The sequence below is a fragment of the Elephas maximus genome, chromosome 9 (assembly GCF_024166365.1).
Source record: "Elephas maximus indicus isolate mEleMax1 chromosome 9, mEleMax1 primary haplotype, whole genome shotgun sequence".
NCBI classification, from domain to species: domain Eukaryota; kingdom Metazoa; phylum Chordata; class Mammalia; order Proboscidea; family Elephantidae; genus Elephas; species Elephas maximus.
In genome coordinates this window covers 83356328-83369506 of record NC_064827.1, presented here as the reverse complement: position 1 = coordinate 83369506, position 13179 = coordinate 83356328, and the positions used below count along the sequence as shown (strand labels likewise).

Genomic DNA, 13179 nt, shown 5'->3' with positions numbered 1-13179 from the left:
GTGTTTTTGAGGATTACTGTAAATGAGTTAGTGGATTTAAAGGATTTAATAGTGTTGGGCGCATAGTAAGTGCTAAGTATAGATGTACTATTACTGTGTCTGCATTGAGTGGTGAGTTGTGTTTATGAGTAGGGTAAAGCAAAATGGTTTGGTGGGAGGTGCAAAGGACTCAGCAGGAGGAGAGTTGGCTTTTCAGTCCACCTTAGGCTAGGGTGCTGACCTTACAGCCTGTGCAATGAAGGGGCTGGAATGGGGGCTGAAAGTGCTGGTGCCTTCGAGCTATTAGTGTTCTGTGAGTCCATGAAAATGTCCATCATGTTGATTTTATTTTTGAAAACTTAATTTTTAATTTTTCTTGTAGGTTGTATAAAATAAATGTGGAAGATTCTAATGAAATAGATTGGGAAGACCTTGCCAGTGCCATAGGGTAAGACCATTTGTTTAATATTAAGCTAATTATAAGAGATGACTTAATACAACAACAAGAAGAATAAAAGAAATTACTTTTAAAAAGAGAGAGATGACTTAATAAATGACTGCCTATCAGATTTTGAAAAGTGAGGCTGAAATTCATACTGCATATGGAATTTTGTATCAGTGGCTAAAATTCATCGTATTTGCTAGAAAACCAATCCAATGTAATACAATAAACTTTAAAGCAAAGTGTACCTAAAAGTTCTGATCTGCTAGGTAGACAAGGTTTCCATGGCCCTAAATATATCATTAATTTGCTATGTTTTTCATTTTTCTTCAGATTTTTCTTTGGCTGTCCTATAAATTAAATCATCATACCTAAAGTGTTCTGTGATCACAGATTTTAGGTTGAGCAAAATGCCTGTGGCCCTCCACCTATCCCACCTGTTTGAATTCTCCAGTTTAAAAATAACTGTGATAAGGAAGTATTGCCATACAATCAAATTGGCATTTGCAGGAGATGGGGGTGAGAGGAGATTATAGATACCTTGCTTTAGTAGTAAGGTAGTGAATTGTTCTAGCACATACACTTCATCCAGACTAATTATTGGAAAATTAAAGGCCCAGAATTATTCCACGTCTACCAAATAGGAGCCCCTATATTCCAGAGATTTTTCTAGGCTCTAGAGCTGTGGCAGGGGGCGGTGGTGGTTCAGTGATAGAATTCTTGCCTTCCACACAGGAGAACCAGGCTTCATTCCTAGTCAGTGTACCTCATGTGCAGCCACCACCCATCTGTCAGTAGAGGCTTGCATGTTGCTATGATGCTGAACAGGCTTCAACAGAGCTTCCAGACTAAGATGGAGTAGGAAAAAAGGTCTGGTGATCTACTTCCATAAACCAGCCAATGAAAAGTCTATGGATCACAACAGCCTGATCCTCAACCGTTCATTGGGGTGGTGCAGTACTGGACAGAGTGTTGTTTCATTGTGCATGATGTCACCTTGAGTCAGGGGCTTACTGGACGGCAGCTAACAACAACAGAGATATGACAAAGAAAAAAGATAAATCGCCTGCCCTATGGAGCTTCCATTCCATAGATACAAATACCATAGGATTAACCTAAAAACTCAAAACAAACTACATCAACAATAATGTTGCCAAACTTACAATTACTTCATTCATTTACTTAACAAATATTTATTGACCACCTTCTATATGCCAGGTACAAAAGATAGTGGTGAATAAGGACACTAGTAAGTCTCATTTAGTTATAATGAGATTTTAAACAAATAAGCTCATTTCAGATGGTGATGAGTACACAAAAAAGAAAAGAAAAATGCAGTGGAAGCAATTGGGGCAATCAGATAGAGTGGTTAGGGAAGACCTCTCTAAGTGGCACTGTGTCCTTCTCCAGGGATTGGTCCCTCCTGATAACATGTCCAAAGTATGTGAGATGAAGTCTCGCCATCCTTGCTTCTAATGAGCATCCTGGCTGTACTTCTTCCAAGTCAGATGTGTTTGTTCTTCTGGCAGTCCATGGTATATTCAGTATTCTTTGCCAGTATTACAATTCAAAGGCGTTAATTCTTCGGTCTTCCTTAGTCATCGTCCAGCTTTCTCATGTACACGAGGCAATTAAAAATACCATGGCTTGGGTCAGGTGCACCTTAGTCCTCAAAGTGAGATCTTTGCTTTTTGACAGTTTTTTTTTTTTTTTTTTTCAGTTTTTTTGCAAACTTTTTATTAGGAAAATTTTCAATGTATGCTAAGTAAATAAACCCCCATGCACCCCTCAGTTCACTGCAGCAGCTGTCAACATTCAGCCAGGCTTACCTTATCTCTGCATTCATCCATTTCAGACACCACACTTTTGGTTTTTTCATAATTTCATAGGTAGATTTTACATACTTTACAGATTCAGTATATTTCAAAATTACAAATAAACATTCCCTCTGATTGAGTAGTTTTATTTCTAGAAACATATATTACAGTATAAATTCACAGATGCATTAATGACTTGTGTACAAGATTATTTACTTCAGCAGTGTTTTTAGGAGAACAACCTAAGCATGCATTAATAGACGACATCACGTTCTACCCACATGATGAAATACTTCATGGCTGCAAAAAGAAATGAGGAAGCTCATTAAGTTCTGGTGCACAGAGAGTTCCAGGATATATTGTTAGATGGAAAAACAAGGTATAAAACTGTGGGTGGTCTTCCAGCATTATTTAAACAAAAAAGAAAATACTACGGGTGTGTTGCATCTGAAACCTCCACTTTGCTGTGGACAAAGTAAATTGGACCAACCCTTCCCCCACTGCACTTCCCACTGAAGGCACCTAGAAAAGATGCATAAAATGAGTGCAAAGTCTCTTAAAGGCTTCAGAGAGCTAACGGGGGTGAAAATAATACAAAGAACTCCCATATACCCTTCACAGCCATAACCACCAATTCTGAACATTTTGCAACATTTGTTTTGTCATTCTCCCTTCCTTCCCCATCCCTCCAAGGGAATATGACTTTTTCCCTTAGCTGTTTGAGAGTTTAACTGGCAACAACACGTCCTGAACAAGGATGTTATTTTCCATAGCCACAGCACAATTATCATATTCAGGAATTTAACATTGGTAAAATACTGCTACCTAAAACACAGTCTGCATTCAGATTTCGCCAAATGTCCCAATAAAGTCCTTCACAGCGATTTTCATCTGTTCCAAGATCCAGTCCAGGATCACACATTGCATTTAATTGTCATCTCTCCTTACTGTCTTCTAATCTGTAAAGTTCCTTTGCCTTTGTCTTTGAGGACATTGAAATTTGAGAAGAATACAGGCTAGTTTTGTAGAACATCCCCCCACTGGAGTTTGTTGGATGTTTCTAATTATAAGATTCAGGTGATGGGTTTTAGGCAGGGATACAACACAGGCAGTGTTATGTATGCCTTTATCACTGCATCACATTACGAGGCTAATGGTGCTAAGTTTGATCATTTGGCTAAGATGGTACCTGACACGTTTCCCCACTGTATAAAAGTACCCCTTTTCCCTTAGTGATTAAGAAATGGCTGTGGGGAGACACTCTTGAGACTGTATAAATAGACCCTGTTCCTCTTCAAGCTTTCATTTCACTCAGTGGTTTCTGTGTAGCCTCATTTGCATTTCTTATCTGAGGAGTGAAACTGAACATCACTTTCATATGTTAATTAGCTACTTCTGTTTGCCTTCACTGTGAGCCTTCATTGCATATAGTTCTCACATTTTCTATCACTTCCTGCTATTGAAGAACGAGGCCACCACACTTAATGTCTGAATTTATTGCTTGTTAAGCAAGGAGGAGCTATATTTGCAAAGCACAGTCTCTCTAAACAAAGCAGATTGTTGAGAAATGTGGCTCAGGGACTGGTGGACTTTCAGAAAGGAGAGTGTTGAGGGATTGTTTGGGCTTTGTTGTGGAAGTGTTTACATTGGAGCAAGGCTGCAGCCTCCTGGCTGACCCTCTCTCAAGTGTGGTTACTGATGGCCAGCTGTTGATCCTTTAGAAAGGCTTTAAACCTGTTCCGATGGTTAGTTATTAACAATTTGGGATTATGGCCAAAGGACAATCAGTCTTTTTCTTTCTTGGACTCGGAGAATTGGAGTATTTTTAGTGACTTCTCACAAACCCTGCCAGGAATCACAGACACGTGCCAATGGTTCCAAACTCTTTCTTCTTATTAGTTCAGCTGAGAGGCAGGGCCCACACTCTTCAGTCCCGTGGGTTCCTAAGAGATGAGAGTGTCAGAAGCTTTGAAAGAGGTGACTCTAATGTGCACTGCACCAGCTCCTGTCTTGAGAAGTGCTCACGTTGACGTCTTCCCTTTTCAGTCTCAAACCACTTTTTAGAAACTTTCCATTAAACTTCCGTGTATTTTGTGACATTGCTTCAGAACATAGGTTTTTGTTTTTATTAAGATGGGTTTTTAATGACTTTAATTAAAATTATATTAAATATTATTTTACTTAAGATTTATATAATCTCAAAGCTGTTAAAGTAGAGAGTATAGCATCTAGATAGTATATTCCTAAAGTTTTGGTAATGGATTGAAACAAGGCAAATTAATGATATTAAGGTCCAGTTTCTTCAAATTTTTAAAGCCTGTTTTGTGTATTACTTAGGCAGGATTTAAAGAAAGCATCTCCACCAAATAAGATATAATACCTAACCGGTTTTAAATGTCCACATCATTGTTGTTCTTTCTCAGAGTTGGGCTTGTTTCTGCAGAACATCCACACTGGGTGCACAGCATTATGGGGAGAAGACAGGCATAGGGATGTCCTAGAGCTCAAGCTTTGGAGTCCCACAGCCCTGGCGCTGAGCCCTGGCACTCTGCTTACTAGCTAGCCGTCCTTGGGCAGGTCGTTACCTAAGTTTTCTCGAGCTGTGGTCTCTTCAACTACAAAAAAGCTTCATAGGGCTGTGGTAAGGACTACGGGAGACAATGCAACAACATGTCCTAAATAAGGATGTTATTTTTTTATTGCTGTTATTTTTTTTCCTTTCTAAAGTGAGGCACCTCTATCTTTCGATCAAAGTAATAAGTTTTATAAGCTAAAAGCTACTTGTGTTCCCTTTTGGCAGAAAAAGACATTTCCAGGTCAGTATTCTTAATATTTGAATAGTTAAGAACACAGAATATGGCGCCACATACATGTAGTTTGACCTTGGGCAAGTTATGTGACTTCTGGGAGCCTCAGGTTTGTCCATCGTAAAATGGTGAAAACTAAAATTCTTAGTTAGTGGTTGCTATGATGAAGAGATCAGAAGGACCTGATCATCTTTTATCTCTATATTGTTGTTGTTCAGTGTCGTTGAGTTCATTTCAACTCCTATCGACCCATGTGACAGAGTAGAACTGCCCTATAGGGTTTTCTTGGCTGTAATCTTTATGGAAGTAGATCACCAGCTCTTTCTCCTGCAGAGCAGCTGGGTGGATTCGAACCACCAACCTTTCAGTTAGCAGCCAAACTGTTTGCACACTAGAGGTCCTATCTCTACACACTTAACAGATTAAATTATTTACAAAAACCATTTTAACAACTAAATTAGTTAATTTCTGAAAAAAGATGTCACACTTTTATTGTTCAAGAAAAAAAGTGTCCAGGAAGTTAGTGATTTTTACTTTTAAAACAACTTACGGTCTGGTTGTTTCTGTTCTTACCGTTATAAATCGAAAATGATAAGCATCTGCTTTTTCCTTTTTTAGCTTTGCAAGATAAAAAAGGAGGGCACATCTGCCTTCGAGTGGTGCCAGATATATATTCATCCTAAATGTGTGGTTAAGAGTGGAGGAGTTGGAGTCAGAGTACCCAGTTCACTTACCCCTTATTAGCTGTATGTTGTTGTTGTTTGTTGGATGCCATCGAGTCGATGATGACTCATAGCAATCCCATGTGACAGAGTAGAACTGCCCCACAAGGTTTTCTTGGCTGTAATCTTTGTAGGAGCAAATCGCCAGGTCTTTCTCCCACAGAGCCGCTGGGCAGGTTCCAACCTTTGGGTTAGCAGCCCACACCTTAACCATTGTGCACCAGGGCGCCTTTATTAGCTGTCTGGCCTTCGGCGACTTCTCTTCGCTCATCTCCAAAATGAGGATAGTAGTAGTAGCCGCTTCATGGAGTTGTCATGAGGGTTATTAGTACCCGTAAAGTGCTCAGGGCAGGGCCAAGGACATGGTAACATCATGTCAGCTGGTAGTATATTTTGTCTTCCTGACAAATAAATTAATTTAAACAAAATCCATGTTATTGCATTACTTATTTTCCTTCTCCCTTTTTTTTAACTGAACGAACAATAGCTTTTCATATGCATCTTATTTTTATCACATAGTTATAGACATAATTATTTCATATTTGGATAAGAAAACTACTTATGTCTGTAGACCTCATCTTAAAATAAATGTATTTATATTTAGCTCACTTTATTGAAATGGTAAATTTGTAAATTGACTGCCTTTTTTTTTTTTCCTTTCTAAAGTGATGTTCCTCCATCTTTTGTTCAAAGTAAATTTTATAAGCTAAAAGCTACCTGTGTTCCCTTTTGGCAGAAAAAGACTTTTCCAGGTCAGTATTCTTAATATTTGCGTAGTTAAGAACACAGAATATGGTGTCACATACATGTAGTGTGACCTTGGGCAAGTTACATGACCCTTGGGAGCCTCAGGTTTGTCTATCGTAAAATGGTGAAAACTGTAAAATTATAATCCCTACCTGATAGGATTCTCAAAAGTATTAGATTCAATAACATTTGAATAATACATGTTCAGCACAGTATCACTACTGCTGCTACTGTCATCCTGTCCCCCACCCTGATTCTAGAAAGAATGTAAGATGCAAATTCCTTCTTGGTAGTCATTTGTAGGTGGTTTAGATATGTGTTTCCCATATTTGGATCATCTGAGTTTGTGTGGAAAGCTTATTAAAAATACAGATCCCTGGGCCTCATCCTAGACCTGCAGAAACCTAAGCTGCAGGGATGGGGTCCCATGTCTAGATGTTCTTTAACTAGCTTTCAGGTGAGTCTCATGTGATCTGCGTAGCACCAGTGCGTAGGAACCGCTGGTTTCGATGGCCTTGTATCCTGGGGTGTGTACTGAAGTAATTCTTGGCATTCTGCAGACATCACCACCTAGTTTTGAATCCTGGCTCCACTAACTCTATGACCTTGGGCAACCTTCTTAATGTCTTCATCCCTTGGTTTCCTCATTTGAAAAATAGTGCCTACCTTATAGGATGTTTATTAGGATTAACTGAGTGCATGTAAGTAAACCACTTAGAAGAAAACCTTGCACACAGTAATTATAATAGCAGTGTATTATTATTATTTATACCCTATATCCTTTGGCCGTGATAAGAGGCTTTGTACAGAAAAATAATTTCGAAATTAAATTTCTTTTCTTTAGAGATTATAGACTACCTTTATGAAACCAGTCTACCTTTGCTTAAAGAAAAGTTAGAAAAGAAGATAGAGAAAGAAGGCACTGAAATCCGGACTCCTGCAGCACCAAAGCAAGTTTTCCTTTTTCAAGACATCTTTTATAGTGAAGACGATAGTGAGGGAGAAGATGTAAATGAAAAATGTTAAGCAGAGGTCACCATTTTCTTGTCCTTTTTTTCTATCTGATTGTATTTATATACATGTATTAACAGAGCTCCTTTCAGTATTGGTGTTTATTAAAGAATGCACAATGGCCTGGGAAGGATATGAAAATCATTTATATTCTGGAACATTAATAACTTATTAATGCATTCATATTAAAGTTTGTTTCAGTGTATGTAGAAAGAAGAGCATATGAGATGATTCAATATTTCTGTGCCATTTTTTTGAAAATACAAGTAACAGTTTAATAAAACAAAATATCCCTAGTCTCTCCGATTGCAGCAGAAGGTGGAGTCACGTCTTACGAACATTGAACATTTCGTTATGCGGACTCCACCGTATGTGCTCAGCAAAAATGAGAAAGTTCGCAATATTTATAATACATGCCATTTTGCTCTGTTTTTCTGGTTGTTTATATATGTATGTTCTCAGGATATATAAGCATTAGGTGCGAGTTGTGAATCTGCTGTATCCTCAGACTGGCCTCCGTTCCTGCTTACCTATCACAGTGTGTGCATCTCATCTTCCTGAGTAGGATTCCAGCGTTTAAACGTGTGTTTTTTATACAAGATGCCCTCTGAAAGCAAGTTACCAAATTCATTTGATTTTGAACTGGAAAAAAAAAAAAAAAACCAGCAGTGAATTGTTGCTTGTAGAAAAACTTATTTCTCGTTTTATCATTTTCCTTTAAAAACTATTAATGGCTTTGTTAGACTTACTGAAAAATGGTATGTCAGTCTCACACTCAGCTCACACCTAATAGATTTTCAGTGATATTTTTAACATTGGGCTAGTGTGTTAGTGGCGGGGGGAGGGGAGCCACTGTAGATATTTCAGAGAAGGATTTAATATAGGTATTTGGATTACAAAATAGGATAGGATAAAGGAGGAAAGGGGGGTAGGCTGAATTACCCAGAGATCAGGAATTGTGGGGAAGCTGCTGCAGCCCCCTGTAAGGCCTGCACTAATCTGCCTCATGGGGGTCCCTGGGTAGCATAAACAGTTAAACACTCGACTCCTAGCTGAAAGGTTGGCAGTTTGAACCCCTCCAGAGGAGTCTTGAGAGACAGTCCTGGTGATCTGCTTCCAAAAGTTGACAGCCTTAAAAACCCTGTGGAGCAGTTGTACTCTGCACACACAGAGTCATCATGAGTTGGAATTGACTCAATAGCAACAATCTATACCATCCTGCCTCTGGCTGAGCCCCAAACTCTGGGGTGGCTGCTGCTGCTGCTGCTGCTTCTTCAGCCACTGTCACCACTGCCCTTGCAGGGGCCTGTGCTCCTCTCTCCCTTCGCTGCCACATGGCCACCTCAGGAACCTGTCATGTCCGGGGAACACAGTGGCTTCTGCCTCCCTCCTGCCTTCTCGTCTCTCATGAGTGCCTCCGACAGGCAGCCCCTTAGCAGGCAAGAGAGACTGGGAAATAAAGTTGTCAGGCATCTGTCCCTCTCTGTATAAGGGAGAGCATAGAAAGGAAACTAAGGGTTAACCGTGTCCAGTAGAGTGATATCACTATCTGTGCTAAGATGCAACGCCATTGTCTTCTCAGTGTGCTCTCTGATGTCTTTTATAGAACAATTTATGATGTTTTGTTAGTTAATCTACAAAGCTAGGTATTTTTCCAAACCGGCCATTGTTGGAGAGGGAGGAATTCCGAGAAACAAGTTTAGGAGTCCCTGTTCATCACTACATCCCCAGTACCTATCATTAAACCAAAAAGCCAAACCCGTTGACGTCCAGTTGATTCTGACTCATAGCAACCGTATAGGACAGGGTAAAATGACCCCATAGAGTTTCCAAGGAGCACCTGGTGGATTTGAACTGCTGACCTTTTGGTTAGCAGCCGTACACCTATCATACTGCTGTGCAAATAATAGACATTCACTAAATAAATGAATATATTTTCTTTCCAGCAAACAGCATTTCCCCTTAGTCACTTCCTTCTGTCTCTCAAATATACCAAGCTTCATGCTAATGGAAATATAAATTGTATATTTTCTTTTGAAGAACAATCCAGTAAGATACATCAAAAGCCTTATGAAAGTACGTATTCTATGATCCAGCAATTTCACTTCTAGCAAATTCTCCAAGGAGATGTCTTAGTTGTCTAGTGCTGCTGTAACAGAAATACCACAAGTGGGTGGCTTTAACAAACAAATTTATTTTCTCACAGTTTAGGAGGCTAGAAGTCCAAATTCAGAGCACCAGCTCAAGGGGAAAGCTTTTCTCTCTCTGTTGGCTCTGGGGGAAGGTCCTTGTATCTTCCCAGCTTCTATTCCTGTGATCTTCGTGTAGCTTAGCATCTATCTTCCCCAATCTCTGCTTGCTTAATCTACTCCTTTTATATCTCAAAGGAGATTAACTCAAGACACACTGTATGCTAATACTGCCTCATTAACATAACAAACACAACCATCCCCAAATGGGATTATAAACATAACTCACAGTGACTCTATACAGAGTAGAACTGCCCCATAGGGTTTTCAAGGAGCACCTTGTGGATTTGAACTGCCAGCCTTTTGGCTAGCAGCCATATCTCTTAACCACTGTACCACCAGGGTTTCCAAACCATAACTACAGGGGTTAGGATTTACAACGCATTTTTGGTGGACACAATTCAGTGCATAGCAGGGGATAATAGAAATAGTATATAAAAATGGCACATTTATAATAGAGAAAAAATAGAAAAATGTACATGTTCCTTAATAGGAAACTTGTTAAATTCTAGTATACTACTAGAATGGAAGATTATGTAGTAATTTAAAAAGATAATGGTAGATTTGATTGACATGAAAAGGTTAACATTATCAACTGAAATATTTCAGAAGAGTGTATTTTCTCTTTTTTGTAAAGTAAAAAAAAAGTAAAGGAAATTGTATATATAGATGCATTAAAAAATATGGGAGGAAATAAACCCAAAATGTCAACAGTGGTTCTCTCTGGGCAATGGGGTTGTGAGTTTATAGGTTAGGACTCTGAATTGTAATTGCCAGAGAGTTAGACTCAAAAAGACTTAAGGAATCTGAGTTCTCAAAACTGGAAGTCCAAAGGTACCACTAGTTTAAGTAAGGGTTGAGCCATCTACTCAGTGTCACCAAAGACCTGGTTTCTTGCTGATTCTCTGCTGTGCCTTCTGTGGAGTCCACTTACCTTCAGTCCACACAAGGTGACCCTTTGGCCCCCCATACCCTCATATAGCCACATGATTTTAGCAGTTCTGTTCCCCACAGGGGAAAATAGAGGGTCTCTTCTGATAAAAAAAAAACTAGGTTTTGCTCTTAGTGCCCAAATAAGATCTCATACCCAACTCTGAATGATCACTGTAGCCAAGGGGATAGGATTGGGTTCAACCAATCTGGGCTTATCTCTCAAGCTGGGATTTGGCTCACTATTGCTTGAATGGCCGAGAGGGTAAATACCCAGTGTAAAGTCCAGGTACCATCAGCAGAAGAAGGGATGAATGGACTCTGGGGAAGCAACCAGCAAATGCATTACAGTGGGTAAATTATTTGTGCTACAAATTTTATCCAATAAACTTGTGTACTTTGTAAAAGTTTTGTTCCTGTAACTTGTTCTCACCTGTATTTCTCATGCCCCTTCCCTCAAAAAAAAAAAAGCAAGCAATGTAAATCTTACCTTGGCCAAACACTTACATAAAAAGAATCCAGAAATTTGGAAGAAAGGTAGAGTGTATACATCAAGTGCATCCAGGAAAAGATTAGGTTGTAAGGGGAAATAGTGAATTTTGTTGGGATATGTAGACTTTGAGGTACTGATGGGGCACATTTGAGAAGAGCCCCGGTCTGTGGTATGAAAAGAATGAACAAAAGAGAAGAGCCATGCTAGAGATACGTAGGTCCATGAAAGTGATGGTCGAAACCATGAAATGGGAGACATACTGAGTTTAGACAGAAAATAGCAAAGGAAGAAACCTCAAGTAACATCCGTACTTGGGGGGAAGTGGAGAGGAAGAGTAGACTCTGAACAGAAGTAAAGAAAGAAAAAATATCCATTGCTGGTGGAAATGCAAAATGATACAGCCGTTGTGGAAAACAGTGTGGCAGTTCCTCAAAAAATTAAAAATAGAACTACCATATGACCAGAAATTCTACTCCTAGATATATGCCCAAAACACTTGAAAGCAGAGACTCAAACAGAGATGTGTACACCAGTATTCATTGCAGCACTATTCACAATAGCCAAAAGTTGGAAACAATATAAATGCCCATCAGCAGACGAATGAATAATAGTACATACAATGGAATACTACTCAGCCAAGAGGAGAAATGAAGTCTTGATACATGCCACAATATGGATGGAGCTTCAAGACATTATGCTGAAATAAGTCAATCACAAAAGGACAAATGTTGTATGACCTCATTTATATAAAAAGAAAAGGCGAAGAATACGAGAGGCGGAGCCAAGATGGCGGACTAGGCAGACGCTACCTCGGATCCCTCTTACAACAAAGACACGGAAAAACAAGTGAATCGATCACATACATAACAATCTACGAACCCTGAACAACAAACACAGATTTAGAGACGGAGAACGAACTAATACGGGGAATCAGCGATTGTTTTCAGAGCCTGGAGCCAGCATACCAGTCAGGTACGGCACAAGCACAGAGAGCTGCTCCACCCCCCTGAACTAACCCCGGGAGGGAGACCAGCCGGTTCCGCGGGCGGCGTGGGACGCAGCTGGTAGGAGAAGTCCCCAGGAGGCAGTGACTGGTCTTGGAGCAGGAAGAGCAGCGTCCCAGCTGGGGAACCGTCTCGCCAGGATTTGGACTGGACGCAGGTACAGCATAAACACGGAGACCTGCTCCACCCCCCTGAACTAACCCCGGGAAGGGGCCCAGCCGGGTTGCGCGGGCAGCGTGGGACGCAGCCGATAGGAGAAGTCCCTGGGAGGCAGCGACTGGTATTGGAGCGGGGAGAACAGCGTCCCACCCGGGACACTCGGTCACGGCACAAGCACGGAGAGCTGCTCTACCCATCTGAACTAACCCCGGGAGAGGGCCCACCTGATTCGCGGAGGCAGCACGGCCACGCGGCTGGAGGGACAAGAAGTCCCCGGGAGGCAGTGACTGATTTTGGAGTCGAGAGTGCACCGTCCCAGTAGGGGAGCCTTGATGCTGGGCGTGCGGCTGGAAGCGGAGGATCTGACCGTGACTCCAGCGGGCCAGACCCCCCGGGGGCAATCTCCACACAACCAGCACTTATAGGCGACGCGCCCGCGGGAATCTCAGATATAATAGTCATTCCAAGCAAGACAAGCAACTCTGGCTATATTCTGATGTGCTACTCTCCTATCTCTCTGTTCCCTCCCCCACCCTCCCCAGGCGGCTTCATTAACATCCGAATACCCTGAGCCAGAGGGAGAACTCTGATAGGGGTCTGACTGCATTTTTTTTTTTTAGCAGATTTTCTGGAAAAACTAGTTTCCCAGTGATGGCTCGGAGACAACAATCCATATCAAACCACTTAAAGAAGCAGACCATGACAGCTTCTCCAACCCCCCAAACAAAAGAATCAAAATCTTTCCCAAATGAAGATACAATCCTGGAATTATCAGATACAGAATATAAAAAACTAATTTACAGAATGCTTAATGATATC

General features: G+C 40.6%; 1 protein-coding gene across 3 annotated transcripts in view; it reads left to right on the top strand.

Annotated features, from left to right (window-relative positions):
• The window catches only part of TTF1 (transcription termination factor 1), a 43823-nt gene extending 32722 nt beyond the window's left edge, over positions 1 to 11101 (top strand). For 2 of the 3 annotated variants that reach the window (XM_049895836.1, XM_049895835.1), the window contains exons 10-12: positions 362 to 427; positions 6434 to 6519; positions 7359 to 11101. In XM_049895836.1, the coding sequence (XP_049751793.1) occupies positions 362 to 427; positions 6434 to 6519; positions 7359 to 7540 (334 nt within the window). In that variant the 3' untranslated portion in view covers positions 7541 to 11101. Of the gene's footprint in view, positions 1 to 361; positions 428 to 6433; positions 6520 to 7358 lie in introns of those variants that run through there. The other variant, XR_007518659.1, reaches the window with a different exon arrangement.
• Positions 11102 to 13179: the final 2078 nt, after the last annotated feature.